Consider the following 23,967-nt stretch of genomic DNA (forward strand, 5'->3'; position numbering starts at 1 on the left):
ACTTGTAAAATATAATTTTTATAGTGGAATATTTTTTCTTTTTCTCCCAGTGGATATAGACATAAAAAATCCCAAGCACGTAATTATGGTGTCTTTTTTTATTTTCCCTACTTTATTTTATTTTCAATATCTTGTGTTGCTACCGACTACCATCTATTGATCCTAATAGAAACTTCTTAACGATTGGTGCTCTTCAACTTCCAAGTATTTTGGATGCTGCTATAGTTGAAATGCTTGGTATTAAGAAGGTATTAAGTTGACCCAAAATAATCAAATGGATAATTGTCATGTGGAATGTCTGTTGTTTGAGCGATCAATAGAAGAATGTAGCTCAATTCCTGTTATGACCTACTTGTTAAAGAATGCAAGTTTTTAATCATTGGTGATGTTTAGATAAATTATTTTCGCCAAACTAAAAGTCTCGAGTTTAAAAGTCTCATGATTTTTCACTTTACTTACCTATTTATGCCAACAACCATTTGATCTATTGGCACCGGGTCCCTTGCGTAGGGTGTTCGTCTCGAGTGTCAAGCGTGGCTTCCCGAGTTCGATCCCTATCTTGCGCAAGGTGAGGGCAAGGTTCGGTTGTGAGCGTTGATCCCCCACGTATCCGTCCCTGGGTTCCGGCGCTTGTCGCCTTTCTAAAAAAAAAAAAATATTAGTTATATTTAATATACCTCTCCAATTTTTAATAAATCACATTAAATACATATTCTATTAAATAAAATATAAATAATATTAAAAAGTTAACATAATTTTTTATAAATTTTAAATTACAAATTAAATTTATCTAATTTTTTTAATCTTAAAAAGTAAAGTAAAAAGTACCGAAAAGTAATTAAATTGCAAGGATTAAAATGAAAATAAAAATTTGCAGGGGTGTAAAAGGAAAATAAACCAATCTCACAAGAAAGGAAAGCGCGTGAAAATTCAAACCCTTATTGATTTTAGATTGCTTCGAAAATCCCGCCTCTTTCTCTCCATCTCCTCATCGAGGTCCCCACTCACCATCACCTCCCCCACCAAACCCTAGAAACCCTCGTGCGTCTCCGGTCTCCTTCTCTCGCCTTCAATGGCACCCATCGATCTCCCTTGCGACATCGATGGCGTCTGCATGGTCTGCAAGAAGCTTGCCTCCGAGCTGGAGACCATCCCGTGCCGCACCTGCGCCACGCCGTGGCATGCCCCTTGTCTCTCGCAGCCACTGGGTTCTGTGCTCTCCGCTTGGCTCTGCCCTGATTGCTCTGCTTCTCCGGTAGACCTCTCGCGTTCCCCCTTCCGCTGCCGACGCAGCAGCAGCAGCAGCAGCGCAGCCGATTGGAGGATCTGGGGGTGGATTGGTTGCTTCGATTAGGGCGATCGAAGCTGATGGATCTCTCACGGAGAAGGAGAAGGCTCGGCGCCGGCAGGCGATTGTTGGTGGCGGTGATAGAATGGGGGAGGACTCGCAGGAGGTGGAGAACGGAGGAAATGAAGCTTTTGATCTTCTTGATGAAAAGTTTAACTGCTCTTTTTGCATGCAATTGCTCGACAGGCCTGTGACGGTGATTGATCTCTTTTTTCTTATGTCTTTATTCTAAAAAGTTTTCATTTTGTTTGTTTTTGTCTTCCATTTATCTGCAATTAGCCAATAGCTAATACAAATAAGATCTTTTTGGTGAAAGAAATCAACTATTGAATTCATTGCTACTTATGTTTATCTGGTGATTTATTCCGAAACTATTGCAAAAGTTTTTTTATTTATTGAATGGCTACTTGAATCAACTTGTATTGCAGACACCATGTGGGCACAACTTCTGTCTAAAATGTTTTCAGAAATGGATTGGACAAGGTAAACGCACCTGTGCTAAGTGTAGATCTCCTATACCGTCAAAAATGGCATCCCAGCCAAGAGTTAATTCAGCACTTGTTGTTGCTATCCGGGTGGCAAGGACAGCAAAACCAGCTGCATCAAGCAGCCAATTGAAGGTGTACCATTTTATTAGAAATGAGAACAGACCTGAGAAGGCGTTTACGACAGAAAGAGCTAAAAAGGCTGGGAAAGCTAATGCTTGCAGCGGGCAGATCTTTGTAACCGTGCCACCTGACCATTTTGGTCCAATCCTTGCGGAGCATGATCCTAAAAGAAACAGGGGGGTGTTAGTGGGTGAGTTGTGGGAAGATCGACTGGAATGCCGCCAGTGGGGTGCACACTTGCCACATGTTGCTGGGATTGCCGGCCAATCTGATTATGGTGCTCAATCTGTTGCACTTTCAGGGGGCTATGAAGATGATGAAGATCATGGGGACTGGTTCCTGTACACTGGAAGGTATTTTCAAAATTCATCTAAATTCTTCATCTCACAGGCAAGTTGATTGTTTATGTGTCACGTGGCTTATGTGAATAAAAGAACTATATCATGAGCATGATACACCTGCCTTTATTTTGTTTTCTAATTAACCAAATTTTGTTAAGTTTTATTTATTTCAGGCTTGGTAGTTCAGCTCTTGTTATATTCTTGCCCTTGTGTTGTACCATTGTTTTATTTTTCTCTTGTTTTGTTTTCAACTTGCACCCAAGACCCTAAGAAATGTATACTATTTGAGAGTCTTGATATATCTCAATATGTTACGAGCTGGATTATTGGCATAATCCAGATAACACAGGAGATACTTGTTCATATTTTCCTATCTTGTTTTACTCTGAGCTATATCACCAAAGATAGATAAAAGATAAAACATAGCATATGATACTTTGCCTTTTTTTTTTAAATTTTAATTTCCTTTAGTTATTTTGGTATTGCTTTTTCATATTATCCATTATAAGCTATACTTTTTTATGTACATAATCCCAGTGAGCTTCTAAGCATTAACTGTCTTAATTTCATGCTCAGTGGTGGAAGGGACTTGAGCGGGAATAAGCGGACAAATAAGGAGCATGCCTTTGACCAAAAATTTGAGAAATATAATGAGGCACTTCGAGTGAGCTGTAAAAAAGGCTTCCCTGTTAGAGTGGTTAGGTATGTGATCCAATTTACTCAAACAACGGTATGATATTTGACAACTATCTTTCACATTTCCAATCAAGTAGCACTTGCAAAAATGGGTTTGCCTCAACACTGTAACTCCTATTGGGTTTCCCGATGCTAACTCTGAGTTTTGTTTCTTTGAAATGTTACCTGTAAAATTAGTTTGGAAGCAAAAGGTTCATAACATGAGCTTTGCTAGTTTTACCAAGCTAATTTTGTATAAGATCTGCTCCTGGGCCAGGTCACATAAGGAGAAGCGTTCTGCATATGCCCCTGAATCTGGCGTGAGATATGATGGAATTTACAGAATTGAGAAATGCTGGCGCAAAGTGGGAATTCAAGTACGACTTATCTCTTGTGTTGTGAGAATATTGTGACACAATTTCTGTTATTGCAGCACCTATTGGTTTCTGTAATTGCCAACATTATATTTCAAATTACAATTTGGAATTATGTTTCAGGGTTTTAAGGTTTGCAGATACTTATTTGTTCGGTGTGACAATGAACCAGCACCATGGACAAGGTTCAAATCATCTCCTTTTCTCTCTCTCTCCTTCCACACACACACACACGGCCGGGGAAAAACCATTGTTGTAAAAATGTGGTCTGTTGAAAATAAGTACTTTATTTATATTACATTGTCTTGAATATGTCTTCACTAAGAAAAATATTTGTGCATGATGTACAAACTGAAGATGATAGACTACTCACAAAATTCTTTGGCAGGACTTGGATACATATGCTAGTTAGCAGCATGAGTGGACATATTTGTGGCTATTTTAAATACTATATAAATACTGTATTGGGTGTTAGAGAATGAAACCATTTTGTATATTAATGGCAACTGTTTCCTGCTGTCTTATGCTGTGTTCCTCATGACCTTTTACCTATTAACCCAATATTTATTCAAATTCCTAATTGATGGCATATAGTTTTGCTATTAATTATACTGCATGTGATTTTGGATTTTAGTGATGAAAAAGGTGATCATCCAAGACCACTACCTGCCATCAAGGAATTGAAGCATGCAACTGACGTCACTGTGAGGAAGGAAAGACCTGCATGGGATTATGATGTATGTGGGTTGTACTTCATGGGTTGCTTAATTAAAACCTCGTCTGCATTGGATGTCGCATCTTGAGTAACTATGAAATTAGTTACTATTATCTTTATCTTGTCTTTAGTTGCAACTATAGTATTGAATATGCGATACTGTGACCTACTAATAGTTGGTTTCTCAACATTGATCGGGCAATGATTTCAATTGATTTTGTTAGTCTAGATGTTTTGTTTCATCTAGAAGATTGTATTTGATTTCTTGCTATGATTGATTTGTTCATGAGCTGCCAGGAACTTTTGGTTAACTGTCAATGACTTGGCTTCTATTTTCATAGGAAGGTCATGGTTGGAGATGGACAAGGTCTGCTCCACAAAGCAGAAAGGCTATAATCACTGGACATTCAGGAGAAAAAAGAAAAGGACGGCCACTAGCTAATAAAGCCTCCAAGATGAAGAGGATGGTTAAAGGTCTGTTTTCTTCAGACAGTTATTTCTCTAGTTATGTGAAACATGGAGGGTTTTTTTTAATTATTATTTTTTTGACATTTAAATTCTGTTGTTCTGTTAATAATTTGCTTCAGCTTTTGAACTCTTTATTTATATTATGTGAAGAAATTTGGTTAATATTGCAGAACTTAGCTGTGAAATATGTTGGAAACTGATGAGTTTTCCGCTTACCACTCCCTGTGCTCATAACTTTTGCAAGTCATGTTTGCTTGGTTCATATACTGACCAATCATTTGTGCGGGAGAGGACGAGAGAAGGAGGACGAACCCTTCGAACACAGAAAATTGTCAAGAAATGCCCTTCTTGTCCAAATGACATATCAGATTTTTTACAAAATCCACAAGTAAGAACCAAATTGTCTTAAATAATCAAATGTGAACTCATGAATCATTTTGAAACAACAGAAAAGAAAATTCAGAGACAAATAAAAGCAACTCTGACCATGAAAATTCTGCATAATTGGATTATTGCAGGTTAACAGGGAGCTTATGGATCTAATAGATTCTATAGAAATGAAGTCCAACGAAGAAAATGCCGGATCAAGTGAGGAAGGAAGTGATGTACTGGATAAATCTGAAGAGGATGGAAAGGTGTCGGATGAAAGTGCTCCAAATAATGATGAAACCAAAGCTACAGATAAGCAAATCAACCAAATGGATGGAACAGCATTGAATGAGATAACATCACATGATGGAGATTCACTTGTTAATGCTGTTAATTCTAAAACAGAGGACGCCAAGGAAGAAAACCCAACTACGGCTGGCAGAATTACCAGGGCTTCCAAGAAGAGAAAAACAAATACTGAGAAAGAAAACCCAAGTACGATCGGCAGAATTACCAGGGCTTCCAAGAAGAGAAAAACAAACACTGAGGAAGAAAACCTGAGTACTGCTCGCAGAATTACCAGGGCTTCCAGTAAGCTGAAACAAGCAGAGAATGAAAAATCAAACACGCCTGCCAGAATTACTAGGGCTTCCACTAAAAGGAATGCAAATGCAGTTCAAAATCAGGCTACCCGCTAAGAAGACCCTAAAAAGCTAGATCTTGTCAATCTTAGTACCTCTGCGAGTTTGAACATGTGAATTTTGTAACGGGAGAACATGGGTAGAAAGGTGTTTAATCTTAAATTATCTGAACTGATCTGTTCCATCTTAGAATCTTAAATTTGCTGCAGAGTTGGGTAGAATATTTTCTTCTGTTTTTAGTTAGTTATTCTTTTGCCTTGCGGCTATTTAGTAAGATTGTTTACTGCTCATTATATGTTTAATGGAATTTTTCTTTTGGCATACAAAGTAAAATGTGTTTATTTGAACATGTTTGCTGTATTTGGTATTGAAACTTACAGCTGCCAGGTTCATTTCAGAATGATATACTACAAGTCTGCAACCAAAATGAATTGTTTAGTTTAAGTGTCACAGGCTTCATTTTGATAATAGCTTTTTGTTTTGATGTGTGTATATCTATATATATATCATTAACTTTAAAAAGAATTTGCAATTGCTTACACACTGAGGAATGATTGTTACATTGCTTGCAAAGGAATATAGATGGAGAAAAGGGCTGTCTAAAAAATTTTTTTAGGCAAAAGTCTTGGTCTTAGAGGTAGCATTTCCATGTTGGTTTATATATGAAAAGAAAAACAGCTTGGTTTTCTTTCACCAGATTTTTTTTTTTTTTTGTAACATGTCTAATGAATTTGTCAAAATGGAACTGCCCCAGGTCAGCACCTAATTAGAGATCACAGTTCCAAAGTTAATACAGCCTGGTAAAAATAACTGAATTTGAGATGGGCTTCTCCAATTTTCATCAACTTTGAATGGTGTTTCAGAAATATATTTCTTTGTCAATTCCATGTCACAAAAATTTAAAAAAAAAACTAACTGACAACTTACCCAACTGGTCTCATGAAAAATCAAAACAATATACAATTTATAATTTACAATTTGGAAAATCCACCTTTATACAATAGAAAACTTGTCTAGCCATAAGATTAAAGCAACAAACACACACACACACAAAAAGTACAACTGAACTCTGGTACAAGCTACATGCATCTTTCTAGTGTTCGGAGATAGCTATTTACATGCCATTAGTTTCAACTCTTAACCATATTAACAGGAATACCTGGCATGATAAAAGATTAATTCAGGTCTAACAAAGGAAGCTGAGTTTAATACTGCAGTGCATGAGAAGGAAGCATATATTTAGGTCAGAAGCTTACCAATAAGTTCAAGTACCTCTTTTATACACTCTCAACACCGAGAGCTTTGAGTGCCTCTCATTCAGACATTATTAAAGTTTCTAATCTGACCGTTTTTCCTCGAGTTTCTGAAGCAATGCATTCTTTTCCTCCTCAGGAAGAGCATTGAACATGAATATGGATTTGTCACCAATGTCATCCTTGAACCATATGAAGAGACAAAATTAGGTAAACAGTTGCAGGATTGGGAACTTGTAAACCTTAGAATCAGTGGAGTAATTATCACAAAAGTAACAATAAACATTAACAAGAAATGAACCTTAATTGGTTGTTGAAATTTCCTTGCTGCGAATACCACAAAGAGAGCCATCCACACACCTAGTAGACTTAATTTTGCCTGGTTATCCATCAGACCTGACTATAAAAACCAAATATAATCTTTCAGTAAGAATTTTATGTGCTGGTATATCGACAAAGAAATAGATGACATGTTAAGTTAATGTTTGACCAAGCTATCATGTGAATCAGGCATTTTAAAAGTTTCTGTTCATGCCAAAATTCCATAAAATATTTACTCCATGAAAATCCAAAATAGAAAACAGGGCCATTGGAAGTTGATATGGCTACAAAAGGTCAGGCAACTAAAATTATCAAGTTTACTTGCACATAAATATAATATTTAGATGATCTATCAAGTTTAAAAACTGTGAATCATTTCTGAATCATTTAAAATTCCCCTACAAATCTTGATAACCTTAGCATATAAAAAAACTTAAACAATTTTTTCTCTTTATGAAAACCCAAGAATAAGATTTATTATTACGAGTAAGATTGATAATCATAGCTGGTTTTACTAACAGGAATATACCTAACAAACTTGAAAAGAGCCGGAAAAGTGATCATTTAAAGAAAATGGAGATGGGGCAAACTGAGACCTGATAAATCTGACTGTATGAACTTCTACTGATGCATAGCCTACAAGAACCTCATAACAACACTCTGCTTTTTTAAAATCCTGAAAGAAACTAATACATAATGTAATTAGAGAAAAATACCAGATGACCAAGAAGCAGTCCAGGGATGATGAATGTCAGGACACCTGCTTCTAACTTGCCATAACAGAGGCCTGCAAATGGAGATGTTAAAATTAAATCTTTACTGAAGTAGAGACCATCACAAAAATTATTTTGATTACTTCAACATTTTCCTGAAGTAAGCAGAGTAATGGAGACAAGATCTACTCTAAGCGAGTGAGCAAATAACAACAGTTCCAAGCGCATGAACTGAATATCCAAAGAAGAAATTCTGATTATGTAAACACAGAAATACCAGATAACTCATATCCTGGACATACATCAAATGTCTGGCAAAAGTAATCCAGTATAAAATGAGAATAAATTGGTGCTTTCATAAGATTTTCTCATTGATGATCTGTGTGGCTTAGGATTGAGGCAAGACAGCATCTTCCAATAAGTTGTAGTAAGATGTTAAGTTGGCCACTAAGTAGGGCCAACCAGGAAAGAGCTCCCATAATTTAAAAATTAGAATAACTTATAATAAAATCTACAGTGTAGGATGTAGGCCTAGAGAAGAATGAACCTTTGATATATGAGCAACATGCATAATTTCTGATCTGAATATTTAAAACTAAAAGTAAAATGTGAAGGGACAAATGGTGTTGCATCAAGGGAGGTAATTTTCATGTTCTCATTGACCTCACAGTATTAAACACAAAGGGGAATTCAGAAGCGTAACAGTACATGAGAGAGGCTGCGGGTGATATCATAGTGTAAGGAAAATATCTGCACCACCTAATCAAGCCATAGTAGACATTCATTTTAAGTTCGATATATAGCATGAATTTGATGAAACTATAGAAGAGCTCTAGACAATCAAGACACAGAATAAACAAATGCCACAACACTGACCTTCTTTGAAAACAAGACCAGTTAAAGCTGCGAAGAGAGGCCCAACAAACCACAAAGCAGCAGGATTGTCTAGAACATACTGCACCAATCCTTGCTCCAGAGGCCTTGCAAGGGTTAGATATGTTCCCAGAGATCCAATCACACCAATCACCCACAATGCCTGAAGGAACCTCTTAATTGGAGTGACATATATATGAATCAAATACAATGACAATCCAAGACCTCCTGCTCCAAAAACATACAATAAATCAATATCTTGCTTGATAACATCTGCCACCACATTCCCTTCAGGCAGAAAAGCAGAAGATGCGGCAATCACAAATGCTGTTACAGCAGTCACTAATCCAGACCTATATAACACCACCTGCACGGGTTGTCAATTGCAACATTCTCCTGTTATGGATTTGGCCACAGATATCATATGGATTCTACAAAAGTATCCATAAAAATACAAACTTTAAGTGCTTATATGCCATAAATAAATAAAATAAAATAAATAATCCACAAGGGTATACATGAACGAGAGAAAACATAAGTATGAATAGCAGTACAAGCTCTTTTACATCTATTGGGCATTTCCGCAGGTGCAGTTTGCTACGAATATTTCTTAAAAAATGGCAATAAGATTACCAGTTTCAGCGTTTTTTTCTTCATTAATATTCAACCAAAGATCAATAAATGATCATAAACAAAACAAGAAAAAAAAAATATGATTACAATTTCAATTGCCTGTGCTCAAATTTCAATCATATTCAAAATATTTATCCAGAACAAACAAAATTCCTAAAATTGGATCCATTTATAGTATTCCACTTATCACAGACTCACAATGAACTCCTCTACTTGCATCAATTCAGAAGAGATGAAAAGAACAATAACAAAGCGATAGATAATACCTCACGAACATCTGAAGAATCAACAGTCCATGGTCCATAAAACCCTTGATAGACCGTGTCATCAAAGCTCTGCTGGGAACCCTCTCCCAACGCCCCACATCTCACAGATCTAGAGCAACGAACGATAGAACAAGGGTTTTGCTTGGAATGAGAAGGGGCTCCAGTGATGGAGCTGGCGGTGGCGGGAGAGTAAGCTCTAGAGAGCAAAGAAGAGGAGGGATAGGAGTTGATCCTCCATGGATTAAGGTGGAGCCGTGGAGCAGCGGCGACGAAGACGGAGGGAGAAACTGCGAACAACGCCATGGTTGATGACCTTTGAGAACTCTCTTTGCTTTTTTATTTTCCGCGCGTTCTCTCCACCGCTCTTTTATGATATGGTTTTTTTGCCTTTTGGTCCCCTTGAAATCTGAATTTTTGGTAATAATTTATAGGTATAAATATCAAAATAGTCTCTCTATTTTTTGTTTTCTACCTTTTTAGTCCCTCTAATATAAAATCTGCCTTTTTGGTCCTGTATTTGCATATTTTATCCTTTAGTTGTAAAATCCACTCTTTTAGTCCTCGTATTTACACATTTTCATTCTTTTTGGTCCCTCTAATTCATCAAGACTAAAAGAGCAGATCCGTCAATTAGAGACCAAAAAGACAAATATGTGAAAATACGAGGACCAAAAAAACGGATTTTATATTAGAGGGACTAAAAGGGCAGAAAACACAAAATAGAGGACCATTTTGATATTTTAACCTAATTTATATATATACATATATATTAGAATACCCTATTTAGTCCCTCTAATATAGTCAATCTGTCTCTTTGATTCCTCTAATAAAATTTGTTCCTATGAGGTTCCCTCCTAAGAATAAATTCTCTCATAAAGACAAATTTTATTAGAGAGGGACTTACATTTTCTAAATATTAAAAAAAAACTTTCTAGGGATAAATTATATTAGAGAGACCAAAAAATAGATTGACTATATTAAAAGAGTTAAATAGAGTATTCTACCATACATGTATATATATATATATTTATAAACAGGATCTATCATCTATAAGGACATTCTTTGAAATTTAGGGAGTGTTTAGTTGGCATCAATGGAATGGAAATGATTACTTACAAGGGATAAACCCTTGTTTAGGTGTGTAGTAATAGGAGTGAGAGAGCATTGATCAAGGCATGGGAGAGTATTGAGCAAAGAGTCACAATCACCTCAAACTTGAGAGCAATAACACTCCTTGGAAGTAAAATAACTATCTTACCCCTTATTTTAAAATATATTCAATTCAAAGACTATGTATTTTTGCATGATTAAAATAAAAAAGTTTTAAAAATCGTAACTATTATGATTGGAAATTTATTTATTTAGAAGTTTTCTTGTCTACAAGAAGTAAAATGACGATCCTACCCTTTATTTAATTAATGAACTTAACAATTAAATAGTTATTATGACTTAGTTTTCTTATTTAAAGTTAAATAGTTATTTATAATAATAAATATTTTAAAAAATATAATTAGTTATTTATTATGGTTAATTAATTACTAATGACTAAAATTTATTTCTAAAGACTAACTATTAGATCATCATCTAAAGGCTAAAATTCATTTCTAAACAGTATTGGATGGTGTCAAACGATGCTACACAGTGGTGCACATTAATTATGAACAATAAATCTGTATAGTATTTATATAAATAATAGCCGTTGAATCATCATCTAATGACTGTAAACAAATATTCTTAGTAAACAATAATCTGTGTACCTGCACAAATATAAAATTAATATATCAACGCCTTCATTTTACTTGAGTTTTGGAGTTCGATTTTAGGTTTTTGGTTGAAAGAAACAACCTACCTAATAAACTGGTGTCAGACCAAAAAATTATTGACTTAAAGTATATATTATCTTAAAACCTTTATAATTAATTATTATTTTTACATTTTTGAAATTAATTAATTAACAAAAAAAATAATACATAGTAATAGAATTTACATTAATTGATGTCATCCAGGGATGGCCATTGTCAAACAATACCTAAGAGTATTTAACACCCCCTAACAATTTCAAAATATGATAAACAACAGGAACTCTGCATACTAACAATACAAATAGCAATTGGTAGACCACCATTAAATGTTACTAGATTTTAAAAAACTAAAAGCATTCCTATACTTCTAGTAATTTGGTAGATAAATTGATGTTTGTTTTAAATTTAATAAAGGATTCACTAGTTTTTCACAGAAATTTTTTAAAAGAAAAATTGTTTTTATTCTGCAGTATTTGATAGAAGCTTGTGTTGCTGTATTTGGATTTATCTCATTTTTTATATTTTTGATGATTTGATAGAGTGCTGTGGTTGTTAATGCTATAGAATACATGCAACCAATCTAAAAATATAAAATTAAATTAATAAAATTAAATTTCAGCTGCCAGTGACAAATTGCCATTCAAAAGATATTTCTTTGTAAAATTTACATATTTATTTAGTTTTAAATATACTTGAGTAAACACAATAATTAGCGTTTAAATAAGAGAATAAGACTAAGAGAACATTAAAACCACTTAATATATGATTAAAATTAAATCTCCACAACATCATAAAATGATTGGTATGTTTGAAAAGTGATAATACAGACCATAAAACAGAGGCAACAACAAAGATCAGTTGACACAGAACACCCCCAAAATTCATAAATTACAACAATAAATAGATGTTCTACAACCCAAACACAGGGCACCATCAACAATACCTTGAACAAAACCCCCTCCATGGGGCCTCCATAAATACTCACAATCGATAAAAAGATCGATCGATGAGATGACCAAACAAGCGAAAATACAATGAAGTAATTAACAGCATACGACGGACTTCGCAAACCATACATCATCAGCTGCGAACTCGGGAGCTCCTGTACACTTTTTTTTTTATGTCTTTTTGTTGTTTCTTACATATTCATCCAAAATCTCGACTCCACCCATTCATAGCGACAACATTAGCCTCTGATACATTTTCATTTTCATAGAATCTGCAGAGCTCAGAGATAACCAAGAGGCGACACCGAAGCTTTTGTATCAGCATTAGGAGTACACGATTAGGATATATATATATATATATAGGAATGAAACGGAAATGGGGAAATTCAAATGATGGGAATGTGTTAAAGTTCTTTCAGTTCAGGGTTAGTGACTAGGGTCCTTTGGATCATCACTATGTGTCTTTGGAAGGACCGGAAGAAGAGTCTATTCTGTCGGATGATTCTTCGCCTTGTGGTGAGTGTGATGGGCTTTCCTCATGGTTTTCATGGATTGGAGTTCTTGATCTACTTGGTCTCGAACGAATGTTCACACCCATCGGAAATGGCTCCTGTGAAACCAAAGACAGTTTTAATCAAGACTCAGAAATATCAAGTACTATTAGACTAACTAATAGGACCAAGTCGTCTGCAAATACGGGTTTTAATATATAAGTTTGCGTCTTTCATTCTATCCGTTTACATTTTTGGGTCGAATCAAATCTAAATAATATGTTTGGTCTGCATTTAACATTGCATCAGAGCTTCGTTGCAGTGTCACATTGGTAGATTTAGCATGCATCTAATAATTGCAACATGTCAGTGACTAGGGCGGTGTTGTTTGAGTTAGATCTCAAAACCTTTATCAAGGAAGGTTGATTGAGTTGGAGGTTTCTATGGTAAGACCTACAAGCTGTTTCCTCAACACTCTGCATCTGCTAGCCATCATAGGAGTGAAACTGAGAAAAGATACTACAGGTGGCATACCTGATCTCCTGCATTTGGGCCATCTGAATGGAAAAGAATCGGACGACAGCGTTTATCCTCATTCATCAAACTCGAATTCTGAAAATGGGCGATAAGAGCTGATTTACCCTGGATTCTTGCATATGCAAGTGAGGCTACCTTTTCGCTGTTGAACTTCTCCCACTTCTTTCCATTAAATGTCTGCAAAATATTAATTCACCTCAGCATTCTCTCTTAATACTTCAATGCATATGAAAAACTTAGCAGAATAGTAGATGAGGCTAAGCTAGATATTATTTGTAAATTACTAGTATAAAGCCCATATCTGTTTTTGCATCCTACTACAATGATTTATTATTTAATTCTTTCTTTTTTGTTGCAAAGCATTTACTACAATGTTAACCATTGAACATAACCTTGGAGAACGGAATGATATGTTGAGGATCAGTCAAGTTGATAAAAGCATAGCCCACATTGCATTTGTTCTGTAAAGGAAAAACCATGGGAGAAATGCAAATGAGCTGATGATAATAGAGAAAGAACCAACTGATGGAAGCGTCTTTGTTATGAGGAAAGTTGAATAGTTCCAATACCTTGAAATCTATAGGCAAATAGATGAAATCATAGGTTCCTCGATGATTTTCATCAATAGCAGCCAGTAGCATCTTTGAGGTGTACCTGTTATGCATGTACAGAATAAATACAGTGATTAGTAACACAATTGGACCAACCGCTCAACAAGAAGAATACGAAAACTCACTTGTTTGGTATATTCTTAATCATTAGCGTAGTGCGTGAATCATCCCCACGAAAAACACGATCAATATCAAGTTCATATTGTTTTTTCATATCAGCCTGGCTGGCACTTGTTTCGGTTCTTCGAGTTCTTACCCTATCACTTGGAGCATCATATGGAGCAGGCATTGGGACCATGGGACTCCTTCCATGGAACATATGACACCTCTGTTGAGGTGATGGAATTCCAATGTGCGCAAGGGGCATTGGATGATCCATACAATTTCCTCCGGCATGCTGAAATATATTGTGGGCAAGTTCCATCGGGTGCAAAGGAGAACCACCAGAAAAACCCATGCTTCCAAGCGATCCAGGGTGAAAAGCAGATGGTTCAATGGAATCACCAACATAGGTATGTCGTCTCTCCCAAAGTGAAGGATTTACAGCTGGTGCAGAACCGACATGATGGTGGTGGTGCAGTGGAAGAACTGAGTTCATCATAGGGGAAGGTGCTCTAGGAAGTCCATGCATCTGAGTTGGGGGGTGAGCAGAGATACTGCTCATAAATGGCGCAGAATTCGGCCACATCATGGGACCAGATCGGTGACTGTGATACGCATTAGCATTGTTCCAAACAAATTGATGGCCATGAAGAGGACAACTGCCGTTTGCTGGAGCACCAAATGCTGCAAAATAAAGAAACACATTAGTGATTAACAAGCATAAGGATGATGATTTAAAAAATTGAACAGCCAGAGGTATGATGGAAATACACAGATGATAAGCATATAAGGCAGTTCATCCATTCAGAAAGTTAAAGCCCTCTTTTATATATAAAATGATACAACATGAAGAATATTTTGAGAATACTGATGATCAAGCAATAACCAGGATTGAGGTTCGATACTAGACATATTAAAAGAAATTCATCATTCTCTTCTGAACAAGGATATGTTGTTTCCAGCAGTACAGTTAAAATCAAATGACTTCGCTTTTCATTGCACTTACCCTCATTATGCTCAAAACCATGGCTGTTGACGCTGCTAGAGTCAACTCTCATAAAATGTATGTTCTCAATTCCATCACCAGGTCTGGAATTAATATAAGGGAGGCTGCCCGCATGCCCGTTATGAAACTCTGGAAGAGAATTAGGGTGGAATGAAGGACTGCATAAGTTCTGCTGTCCCATTGAATGGGTAACTTCAGCTGGGCCAGACTGATTACTATGATTGCCCACTGATGCAATTCTGACAGGAGAGGAGACAATATGATGCATGCCCGAAGAGATTCCTTTCAAATCTGTTTCCATAAAAGGACTAAATGGTCCTCGGATAGCTGAATGCAAACTCTGCATAGCTCCCTCACGGGGAAACAAACCTGCAGAAACAGGAATAAATCATGATGAGATACAAATGTCATGGAAGCATATCCAAGCAGCATAAATCATCAAACAAACAAAAAAATCAGTAAAGCAACATACCATTACTCACTGATGGAGAACTGTTTGATGGGCTTCCCATTCTACAACCACTGGATTCTTTTTGCTTGCCATCAGAAGGAAACTGCTGCATTAAGCTGCCCAAAAGAGATGGAATAAGTCAAAAATTGACCAGCAAATTAAAGCAGAAAAAGGTTTTCACAACAGGATTGAATGATTGAATTTTCAGTCAGAAAAGGTACAGAATATTTTAAAGAACAGTTTCAATGATCAGTATAGAAAGCCATAAGAACATGAAAGTGAGCCAACAAACCTGTTTGGGGATGCCCCAAAAAAAAAAAAATAAAAATAAAATAAAATAAAAAAATACAGCACTTGCTAAAATGTAACTATCCTTATGAATCAATACCTCATTATAAACTTTGAAATACCTAGTATAAACATGAGTTGATTTTGTGCATTAATATGCACTTGTATATTTTTAAAATTGCATATTAAATAAAAAAGTATGACTGAATACCCCACCCAATAAGAGTAATATGATTAAAGACTTTGTTTGCTGTTGTTTTCAGAATGTCCACAAGAGTTTAAAAGCTGAAAATTGAAGTAGAATAGAGTTTGCAGGTAAAAGCTCCAAATTATAGCGTTTACCAAAAGCTCTTGTTTTTAAAGAGAGATTTCCCAAACTCATGACCAGACATGCCCAATTGCCAAAAACATACCTCCATCTTGCACCTCCAGGCTTTGTGACTTCTAGCTTAATGCTCTCACCTCTCGTGTTACTCATGTTTAAAGCACAGAGAGCAGCCTCAGCAGCTCTAACATCATAAAATTCTATGATCTTGTGTTGTTTGTCAGGTGTTGCTCGGATCTGATAGGGAAACAGGTGATTCTATAAATTAAACCATCTTCATAATAAAATTAAAAAAAAAAAAAAGGTGCAGATTTAAGTTCAAGCCATCTTACTGCTTTGATTTCCCCATAAACAGCAAAAATTTGCTGAAGATCATCACTAGAAACAGAAGAATCAAGATTGAATACAACTACTGTGCCCTGATCAAGATCTCTCCCCGAAGGATTGTCCTGATCACAAGCAATATAAAATTGAGGTTACTGCATAACAAGAATGCAATAATTTCTCTCTACAGTACATTTACAGAACTGAAAAGGAATATAATTTTACAGTATCACACGGAGCGTGCCTGATTGCAGCCATTTATAACATTGTTTTTTTTTGTTTTTTAATTTATTGAAGTAAGATAAAGTTCAGTTTTTCTCAGGATGGGATGATTCAAAATAGGCATACCCCAAAGGGAAAAGTGGCACATAGATATTATTATCAACAAAAACAAGAATAATTGTTTCTTCCAAATTTGGTAAACCAAAGTAAAGATCAAGAAAATTCCATGTCAACTTAGAATTGCTTTGAAATTAAATGGTGGTAAATTCCCTCAATAGTGATATTATTTTGGACACACATCAAGCCCATGCAACTACTACAGCACGCTCAAAGATGACGGCTTCTTCATCCTTGGATTTTGGTAATGTTCTCTGACTTCCCTACGGAAACTAATCCAGAAAATTTTATTTATTATAAATCTCTGCAAATTGCTCAACCACAACCATTGAGCAATTAATATTTGTGGGGGAACTTAGTTTGGTGTTCCAATAGCAATATTCGGCAATGACATGTATAAGAAAAAAGAATGTCATGCATTCTAACTTCTAAGTACCTTTGGAATTGAAAAATGAATATCAAGCTTCCTATGTCCCAATGGCTTGTTTTGAAGAGCCACCATTGCGTTCCTTGCAGCCCTTATGTCATAGTACGAGATCATAACAAAACCACGGTGCTTGCATGTTGTGTATAGTGTGGAAATATCTCCATATTGCTGAAAAATTAAAAAAGAATGCCATTGTAAAAGGGGCATGCAGAGGCATCACATTTGCACTATGGATAAATCAAACATGGGAAGTTACAATAACTGAAATCAGTAAATACCTCAAAAAGAGCCCTTAGTTCAGAGTCCTCAACATTGCTATTGATGTTCCTTACAAAAAGAGTTCTAGAGGGGTGTTCCCCATTTGGATGCTCACCAGCCAATCGGCTACTCAATCCTCCATCCTGATCATTCACATTCTCCCCACCAACAATTTCGGATGATCTATAGCAACCATTTTTATCATCCACTTCTAGTTCAAGACCGCCAACACTGCAAAAAATATCATCTTCAACTTCATCACCATTAGCAGAGCGAGGTAGAAAATTAAGGTCATCTATCACTCCAGATAGCAAATCATCATCATCATTGGGAAGGAGGTTTCCAATAGTTTGGGCTTCAAGTTCTTCCAAAGACTCAAACGGCTCATCTTCCTCATAGATAGAATGAACACTAGCGTTGGATTGCCCAAAAGGAGCATCATCTGATGTTAATTTCACTGCAATTCCAAGAAACAATAGAACCAAGTTAAAAAAAATAACCTGGAAACTGCCACTCGAGCTATTGGCACCAAAAAATTCTTTGAGACCAAAACTACAAAATTAATTCCAACATTTGAATCATAATACATATAAACATAGGATCCTATCAGTTCAGGTTTCCAGAGCATCAACAGCCTGTAATTGGACAGCAAAAGCATCCATAGAAATGAGAGAGGAAACACTTACATTTTTTGTTAAACATAGCTGGCAGTGAACTTGAGAAGAGAACATGCTCATGATGAACCCTGTTCATATCAACTTTATTCCCCTCCATATACAGTGGTTCAGGTTCAACAGGTCGATTAGATTGAAAATGGAAATTCCGGTCAGGTGCTCTCCAAGAAGTGACGGAGAGACTAGAAGCCCTCTCTGCTCCCACAATATGGTGCTCAAGATTAAGCTTAGATTTTTGTTCTTTGAAAACAAGGGCCTGCGGAGGTTCCAATGATTCCTTAGTATTTTCCCCTACAGGAGTGAGTCTCTCCATTGGTGATGAAGAAACTGCCTGACTTTCTGACATTAATGGTATCCCATCTGCGCCTCATATAAAAAAAGTGTAAAATGTAGTTTTTCAGACAAAAAGAAAATGACATATTTGCATGAAATAGAAACAAGAAAAGAGGTGAATGCTACACAATCAACAGATCAGCAGACCACAGGGTGGTTAAACTCAAGAAACCTTGCTGTACTTATAGGTATGCACTTCAGAAGATGTCTCAATCGTGAGTACCATTTTAATTTAATACTAACTACACAGTGGACTCATGTTTTCAGATGACAATTTACACCAAAACAAAGATTCTAATTGTTTGAAACCTGAAGAATGCAACAGCTAACAACATTCCATAGTGATGACTACAATATCAATGAACAGAACTATAGCACAATTAAATAACAAAACTAAGCACATTAAAGACAAACATGCAGCACTTCTTCCACTTGGCAGCTCATTGGCCTACACCTACTATCCAAAAGAATGACCTACTCTATTTGCTGAGGTTATTAGCAAGGAAAAACAGAACATTTATATGATACCAACAATCAAGAACAAATATGAAACTTTAGAGATGCCACTCACCATGATGATCAGGAGACGAATCAGTTTTCCAAAACCCAATTCGTCGCTGCAAGGAAATGCACAAAAACGATGAATTGTTGAAAATATTCATTGTCATAATTAGAACAGTATTTTTAACCCAGCAATAAGACTTGAGGGTCAAAAATATTCCACCAATCAAAAACAGAGAAATAATGGCAAAACACACAGGAATTCAGAGCCTCAAATCTGACTAAAATACAGCAGCAAAGTAGCTAAGCAATGCAAGTGAATTCTAATAAAGAAACGCAGCAGCTCCCTGAGAAACCAGAATAACTGAAAGAAGAAGTCAATATACCTGGGCAGGGAAGCGAACTTCTTCAGAAAAGAACGATGATTGTGGGGATGACAACGAGAAAGAGGTCAATCGCCTCTGATCCACAACCTCTGATGGCATCCTACAAAGTCCCGGTCCACTGAAAAACGCAAACAAAACTTAAAAATTCACCCAGGGATCGGATCAAAGAATTCCAAAATTGACATTTATTTCATATCAAATCGGGAACAGAAACATCCACAGAAAAATCAAATTTAGTAAAAAAAAGCAACGATTTGAAGGACAAAAAAAATCAACCTTTTCAGCAAAAGGCCAGTCAGTTCAACTAATTTTCACTCAAAAAGTCGAATTTGTCTTCTAATTTTAGTGAACAGAAAAAAAAAATGACATTTTTCTCGGAGAACTTCGGGGAAACCACGAAAATCTAACCCCAAAAAAAGAGGACATCTAAAAACAAAGATATTTCCCGACAAAAAATCATCATAAGAAAAACACTAAGAATTCAAACCAGGATCACAATTCCACCCGATCAAAACAAAAAAAAAAAATAAATCCCAAACAAAAACCCCGCCCAAATTGGACAAAAACAAACAAACACATCAATCCTCACCAGATCGTGCTTGCAATCCCCCAAAACTCAACGAAAAACTCCACGAAATCGCACAGGAGAACAACCCAACAGCGCGATGATTTAAAGGAGGCGACCGGAGAGGGAATAGATTACGCCATAAGGCAAGGAGAGAGCCGGAGAGAGAGGGCGAAGCCACCTCCTCGGGATCCGTGCCGTGCGAGAGCTTCCAATCCCTCGATGCCCATCCCTCTCCCCTTCATCGCAAGCAAGCAAGCAAGCAAGACCGCTTCCCCCAAATATTCTATTCAGACCCTTCCTTTTATCTCTAATTACGTTTTACTCCCTTTTTTTTTCTTTTCAGGTGAAAACTTTGCCCGGCGAGAGCGAGGTTTCGCACCCGGCCGGGGCCGGAGAGGGACGGGGAAGGTGCGTTATATAATTTGGAGATTTTCGAGGGGGCCAAATAGAAAATGGTGAAAAAGGCGCGGAGGCGGTGTTTGTGGATAAACGCCGTTGTTCTCTCTGATGTTGACGGCGTTCTTCTTTTTTACTGGATTGCCCTTTACCTATTAACTAATTTTTTTTTATTTTTTAATAAATTTATGATTTTTTTCAATATAATTATTATGTTACTATGTTTTTTTATTAAAAAAATTTATTTTAGTGATTATATATTTATTAAAATAACTCAAAATTTAAATGTGCATATATAAAGAGAGAAGCTGAATGAAAACCACCACCGTTTAGTGCAGTAGATTGTTATTTGGACAGTAAATGAACAAATGCATAATTAAAACCTTGTGTTTGTGAGTTATTATCATAGATGTATTATAGTATTATTTATTCATTTATTTTGTTCATATAATATTTATGGTATTATTTAAATAGATCTATGGTGGATCCTCTATAGGATGAGATATATTCTTCACTTTAAAAATTATATGACAGTAGAATTTATTAGCTCGGTATGATTTGTACAGATTTTTTAAGTATATGATAAATTTTTATTATCTCATATAGAATCTAATTAAATTAATTAGTCTCTCGGAGTTTGATAAGCCACCGTAATCAATACATTATTAGATTTGTTAAAAAAAATACAAAAGAAAGTCGAATGAAAAATTTACTAGATATGTTTGATTTTTGTGTTCTAAAATTAAATAAAACTATCATTTATTTTAACACTGAGGGTATTTATGTCATTTTACAAAGTTTCAGACAAGGTTCTGTTAGTTGGAGAACTGATGAGCAGTGAGACCTCCTGCTCAACCGTGGCGCGCCGCTCGGGTTTGCTAACAGCAAACAGCAGTGTTGACTAATTGTAGATAGACACGTCAGATATGAGGTCAAGACAAGAAATGTCGTACGTGGCGTTTGTTTGTTGGTCAAAAGAGTTGCTTGTGCGCCAGGATGAACAGCTGATTCGGCCCACCGAATGGCGGGGGTCGTGATCATGATCGTACGGCTGTGAGAGAGACACGCGAGTTATTGGTGATTTGTGGTAGGTCACGGGTAGGTTTCGGATTTCGGGGGGTGGTGGTACTATACGAATTACAACGTATTTATGACGTCATTATTTGTATTTATCTCAATTATTTCATATTAATAATTTTAATTTTCCAAAAAATATTAATAATTTTAAATTTTTTTTTAAAAAAAAAAAAAACTTTATAAATCATACTTGTTATATAACCCAAATTCATCTCGATGAATAGATTTTATAATTAATTATTAGTCAGTACACACATCGTTGACATATATAATATTTGATACTTTCGGAAAAGTTCTACTTGTTATTTCTTCTCGTTGTTTTCATAGGTATGTTTTATATTGATTTTATTTTAATTTTTTTTTCATATATTTATTTAATAAATTTATTAAGCAAGAAGATGACGTTTTGTGTTGTATGAACTATCAAGTTTCAAAACTCTTGACTTGAAATTTTTTTTCTCAACATTTGAAATAATTTTAATGATGATGATATTAGTGTTGTTTATTCTCTGCATGTATTTTTTATTTTATAAATGAATTTGTGGCTTTAAATGGTTGTTAAGATGGTGTAGGATTAAGTGTGGCCTGATTGCACCATCAACAATTGAAAAGGACTCATGATCTTTTAAAGGTGTTAAAAGTTTGGATTATATTTCTAACAAGACACATTTGGACACTTCAACTGTTGTATATAATATATTAATTTGATATCTTATTTTGAGATTTGGGTTTTGATTTAATTAACATTGGTTTATGTGTACAGGGATAAAAAAATAGAAATATGGAAATATTCATACTTTTAGAGCTAAAAAAAGAAACACACACACACACACACAATTTAAAGCTTGTTTAATTCACTTTTTGTTTTTATGTTTTTAGAATAATTTTATAAATTTGTTAAACAATTTTTGCAAATAAAAAAAAACATGTTTGAATGAAATAGATATAAAAAAATTAAAAAATTCACTCGGAAAAATTATTTATAAAAATAATAAAAAATTTGTCTAATAATAATATTGATGATCCATAAGTAACATTCTTATTCAATATTGAACCCTTTAAAAATAATATTCAAAACAAAACAGACTTCTCCCTAATTAAAACTATACAATAATTCAAAAGATAGACACATAATAAAAAATATAAATATAAAATAAATAAATATATATATATATATATAGGATTGAGACTGTTTTATCTTCAATTGTGCGAAGAGTCTTTGCCAACAATAGTTGACAGTAATGTTTTTTCTTTTAAAAAAAATAAAAAAATCAAATTAAAAATAAATAAAAAGAAGAAAGTAGAGTAGAGTTTAAGATTAAAAAACTAATTGCACAAACTTAGTTATAAATCAAATTTTAAAACTTATGTTACATCAAAATTGAAAACGGATATTAATACACTGACATATACATTTTATTTCTTATCATGTAAAATCCATGAGATACGAAATAATAATTAATAAATACTAAATAATAGTCAATATGATTCCAAAATATCGTATAATATTGAACAAATATTTATACCATCAAAGTCAGCATTGCTAGTCCTTCCGTTTCATATTAACCATCACATCAAATTATTTCAATTCTCATATTTAAGAGTCTTATAAGCATTAATTATTTTTTATTTTGCTTTAGAACATATTAATAGAACTAAAATAATTCTAATAATAAAAGTTTTATCATGATTTTTTAATTTTAAAAAATTTAAAAATAATTTTAATATTTGTATAAAAGTCAAGTATAATAATTAATATGAAACATAGAAAAATATAAATAAATCAAATTTTATTCCAAGTAATTAGTATTTTGGTTAATAAGCTTTTGGTCTCTCTCACTCTTAACTCATTTAGTCTAATCAAATGATTTATACGGATATATATATATATATATATTGTATGAAGCATGTGAGACATGAAAAAAATTTAATAATAAATAAAAATAATGATTGATGTGGCGAAACATGACATATGTGCAAACCACATCAACTGACACATATGTAATATTATCCTAACAATGTACTTGAAAAAATTCATGTAAAATCAATAATATAATGAATTATGGTGGACTTTTTTATTTTGTTTGTGGATTTTACTAAAATAAAATATATGTAAAAATTTTTAGTGATAAACCAACGACTTGTAATCTTGTGGTACTCTGGTTTTCTCATTATGAGAGACACAAATTTGATTCCCCCTGACCGTATTTTTCAGTTTCAAAAAGTGAAGATGTGATAATTTTTTCGCTCACATACATTTATGATAGTTGGCGTTTGTCATCTTATTTAAAAAAAATTAGGTGGTTTTCTGTTGAGTGATAAAAATCATTATTTTTTTGTGTTTTTTTTTTTTTTTTGGTGTGAAGTAAAAGTCATTTCCACAAACATGTGGCTTAGAATTAAAAGATCTAATAACTCATTGAGTAATTAATATGTTTCATTGTTATAGCTGTTCTAGTGTCAAATATTATCTAAAAAAATGCTTTAAAAATTATTATCACTTGATTGATGGTTTATACAATCACA

At 34.7% G+C, this 23,967-nt stretch overlaps 3 protein-coding genes across 4 annotated transcripts; 1 reads left to right on the forward strand and 2 right to left on the reverse strand.

Moving 5' to 3' along the window:
* Positions 1-974: 974 nt before the first annotated feature.
* On the forward strand, positions 975-5,829 carry LOC120276436 (E3 ubiquitin-protein ligase ORTHRUS 2-like). The gene is made up of 10 exons (XM_039283180.1): positions 975-1,268; positions 1,300-1,544; positions 1,777-2,309; positions 2,874-2,999; positions 3,250-3,349; positions 3,470-3,531; positions 3,981-4,083; positions 4,403-4,535; positions 4,700-4,917; positions 5,048-5,829. Exons 1-10 carry the CDS (start codon positions 1,073-1,075, stop codon positions 5,594-5,596), a joined length of 2,265 nt encoding a protein of 754 aa, XP_039139114.1. The 5' UTR covers positions 975-1,072; the 3' UTR covers positions 5,597-5,829.
* Positions 5,830-6,476: 647 nt separating this feature from the next.
* Positions 6,477-9,947, reverse strand: LOC120276541. 2 transcript variants are annotated; one of them, XM_039283305.1, is made up of 6 exons: positions 9,599-9,947; positions 8,703-9,066; positions 7,830-7,900; positions 7,094-7,192; positions 6,812-6,974; positions 6,477-6,698 (listed from the first exon to the last, which is right to left on the reverse strand). In XM_039283305.1, the coding sequence occupies exons 1-5, from the start codon at positions 9,899-9,901 to the stop codon at positions 6,876-6,878; spliced, it is 936 nt and encodes a 311-aa protein (XP_039139239.1). In that variant the 5' UTR covers positions 9,902-9,947; the 3' UTR covers positions 6,477-6,698; positions 6,812-6,875. The 2 variants fall into 2 exon arrangements, with proteins under 2 accessions (XP_039139239.1, XP_039139238.1); XM_039283304.1 differs by having other exon boundaries at positions 6,796-6,974.
* A 2,225-nt stretch (positions 9,948-12,172) lies between these two features.
* LOC120275312 (protein MEI2-like 4) lies at positions 12,173-20,420 on the reverse strand. Its single transcript, XM_039281845.1, has 15 exons — positions 19,990-20,420; positions 19,401-19,518; positions 19,085-19,130; positions 18,193-18,540; positions 17,527-17,963; positions 17,258-17,416; positions 16,491-16,607; positions 16,247-16,395; positions 15,567-15,661; positions 15,095-15,463; positions 14,112-14,772; positions 13,945-14,029; positions 13,768-13,836; positions 13,373-13,552; positions 12,173-12,957 (listed from the first exon to the last, which is right to left on the reverse strand). Exons 2-15 carry the CDS (start codon positions 19,497-19,499, stop codon positions 12,802-12,804), a joined length of 2,970 nt encoding a protein of 989 aa, XP_039137779.1. The 5' UTR covers positions 19,500-19,518; positions 19,990-20,420; the 3' UTR covers positions 12,173-12,801.
* Positions 20,421-23,967: the final 3,547 nt, after the last annotated feature.

This window comes from Dioscorea cayenensis, chromosome 14 (assembly GCF_009730915.1).
Source record: "Dioscorea cayenensis subsp. rotundata cultivar TDr96_F1 chromosome 14, TDr96_F1_v2_PseudoChromosome.rev07_lg8_w22 25.fasta, whole genome shotgun sequence".
In the NCBI taxonomy this organism is placed as follows: domain Eukaryota; kingdom Viridiplantae; phylum Streptophyta; class Magnoliopsida; order Dioscoreales; family Dioscoreaceae; genus Dioscorea; species Dioscorea cayenensis.

Excerpts from the sequence above, each read along its gene's own strand:
- LOC120276541 (XM_039283305.1), bottom strand. The coding sequence starts at position 9,901 with ATGGCGTTGTTCGCAGTTTCTCCCTCCGTCTTCGTCGCCGCTGCTCCA. Across the intron at positions 9,067-9,598 it reads ATTCTTCAGATGTTCGTGAG|GTGGTGTTATATAGGTCTGG; the intron begins GTATTATCTATC and ends CAACCCGTGCAG. Across the intron at positions 7,193-7,829 it reads GACTGCTTCTTGGTCATCTG|TCAGGTCTGATGGATAACCA; the intron begins GTATTTTTCTCT and ends TGGTTTTTATAG.
- LOC120275312 (XM_039281845.1), bottom strand. The coding sequence starts at position 19,499 with ATGCCATCAGAGGTTGTGGATCAGAGGCGATTGACCTCTTTCTCGTTG. Across the intron at positions 18,541-19,084 it reads TTCGTCTCCTGATCATCATG|ATGGGATACCATTAATGTCA; the intron begins GTGAGTGGCATC and ends TATGAGGCGCAG. Across the intron at positions 15,662-16,246 it reads CCTGGAGGTGCAAGATGGAG|CTTAATGCAGCAGTTTCCTT; the intron begins GTATGTTTTTGG and ends TCTTTTGGGCAG.
- LOC120276436 (XM_039283180.1), top strand. The coding sequence starts at position 1,073 with ATGGCACCCATCGATCTCCCTTGCGACATCGATGGCGTCTGCATGGTC. Across the intron at positions 3,000-3,249 it reads TTCCCTGTTAGAGTGGTTAG|GTCACATAAGGAGAAGCGTT; the intron begins GTATGTGATCCA and ends CTCCTGGGCCAG. Across the intron at positions 3,532-3,980 it reads GAACCAGCACCATGGACAAG|TGATGAAAAAGGTGATCATC; the intron begins GTTCAAATCATC and ends TTTGGATTTTAG.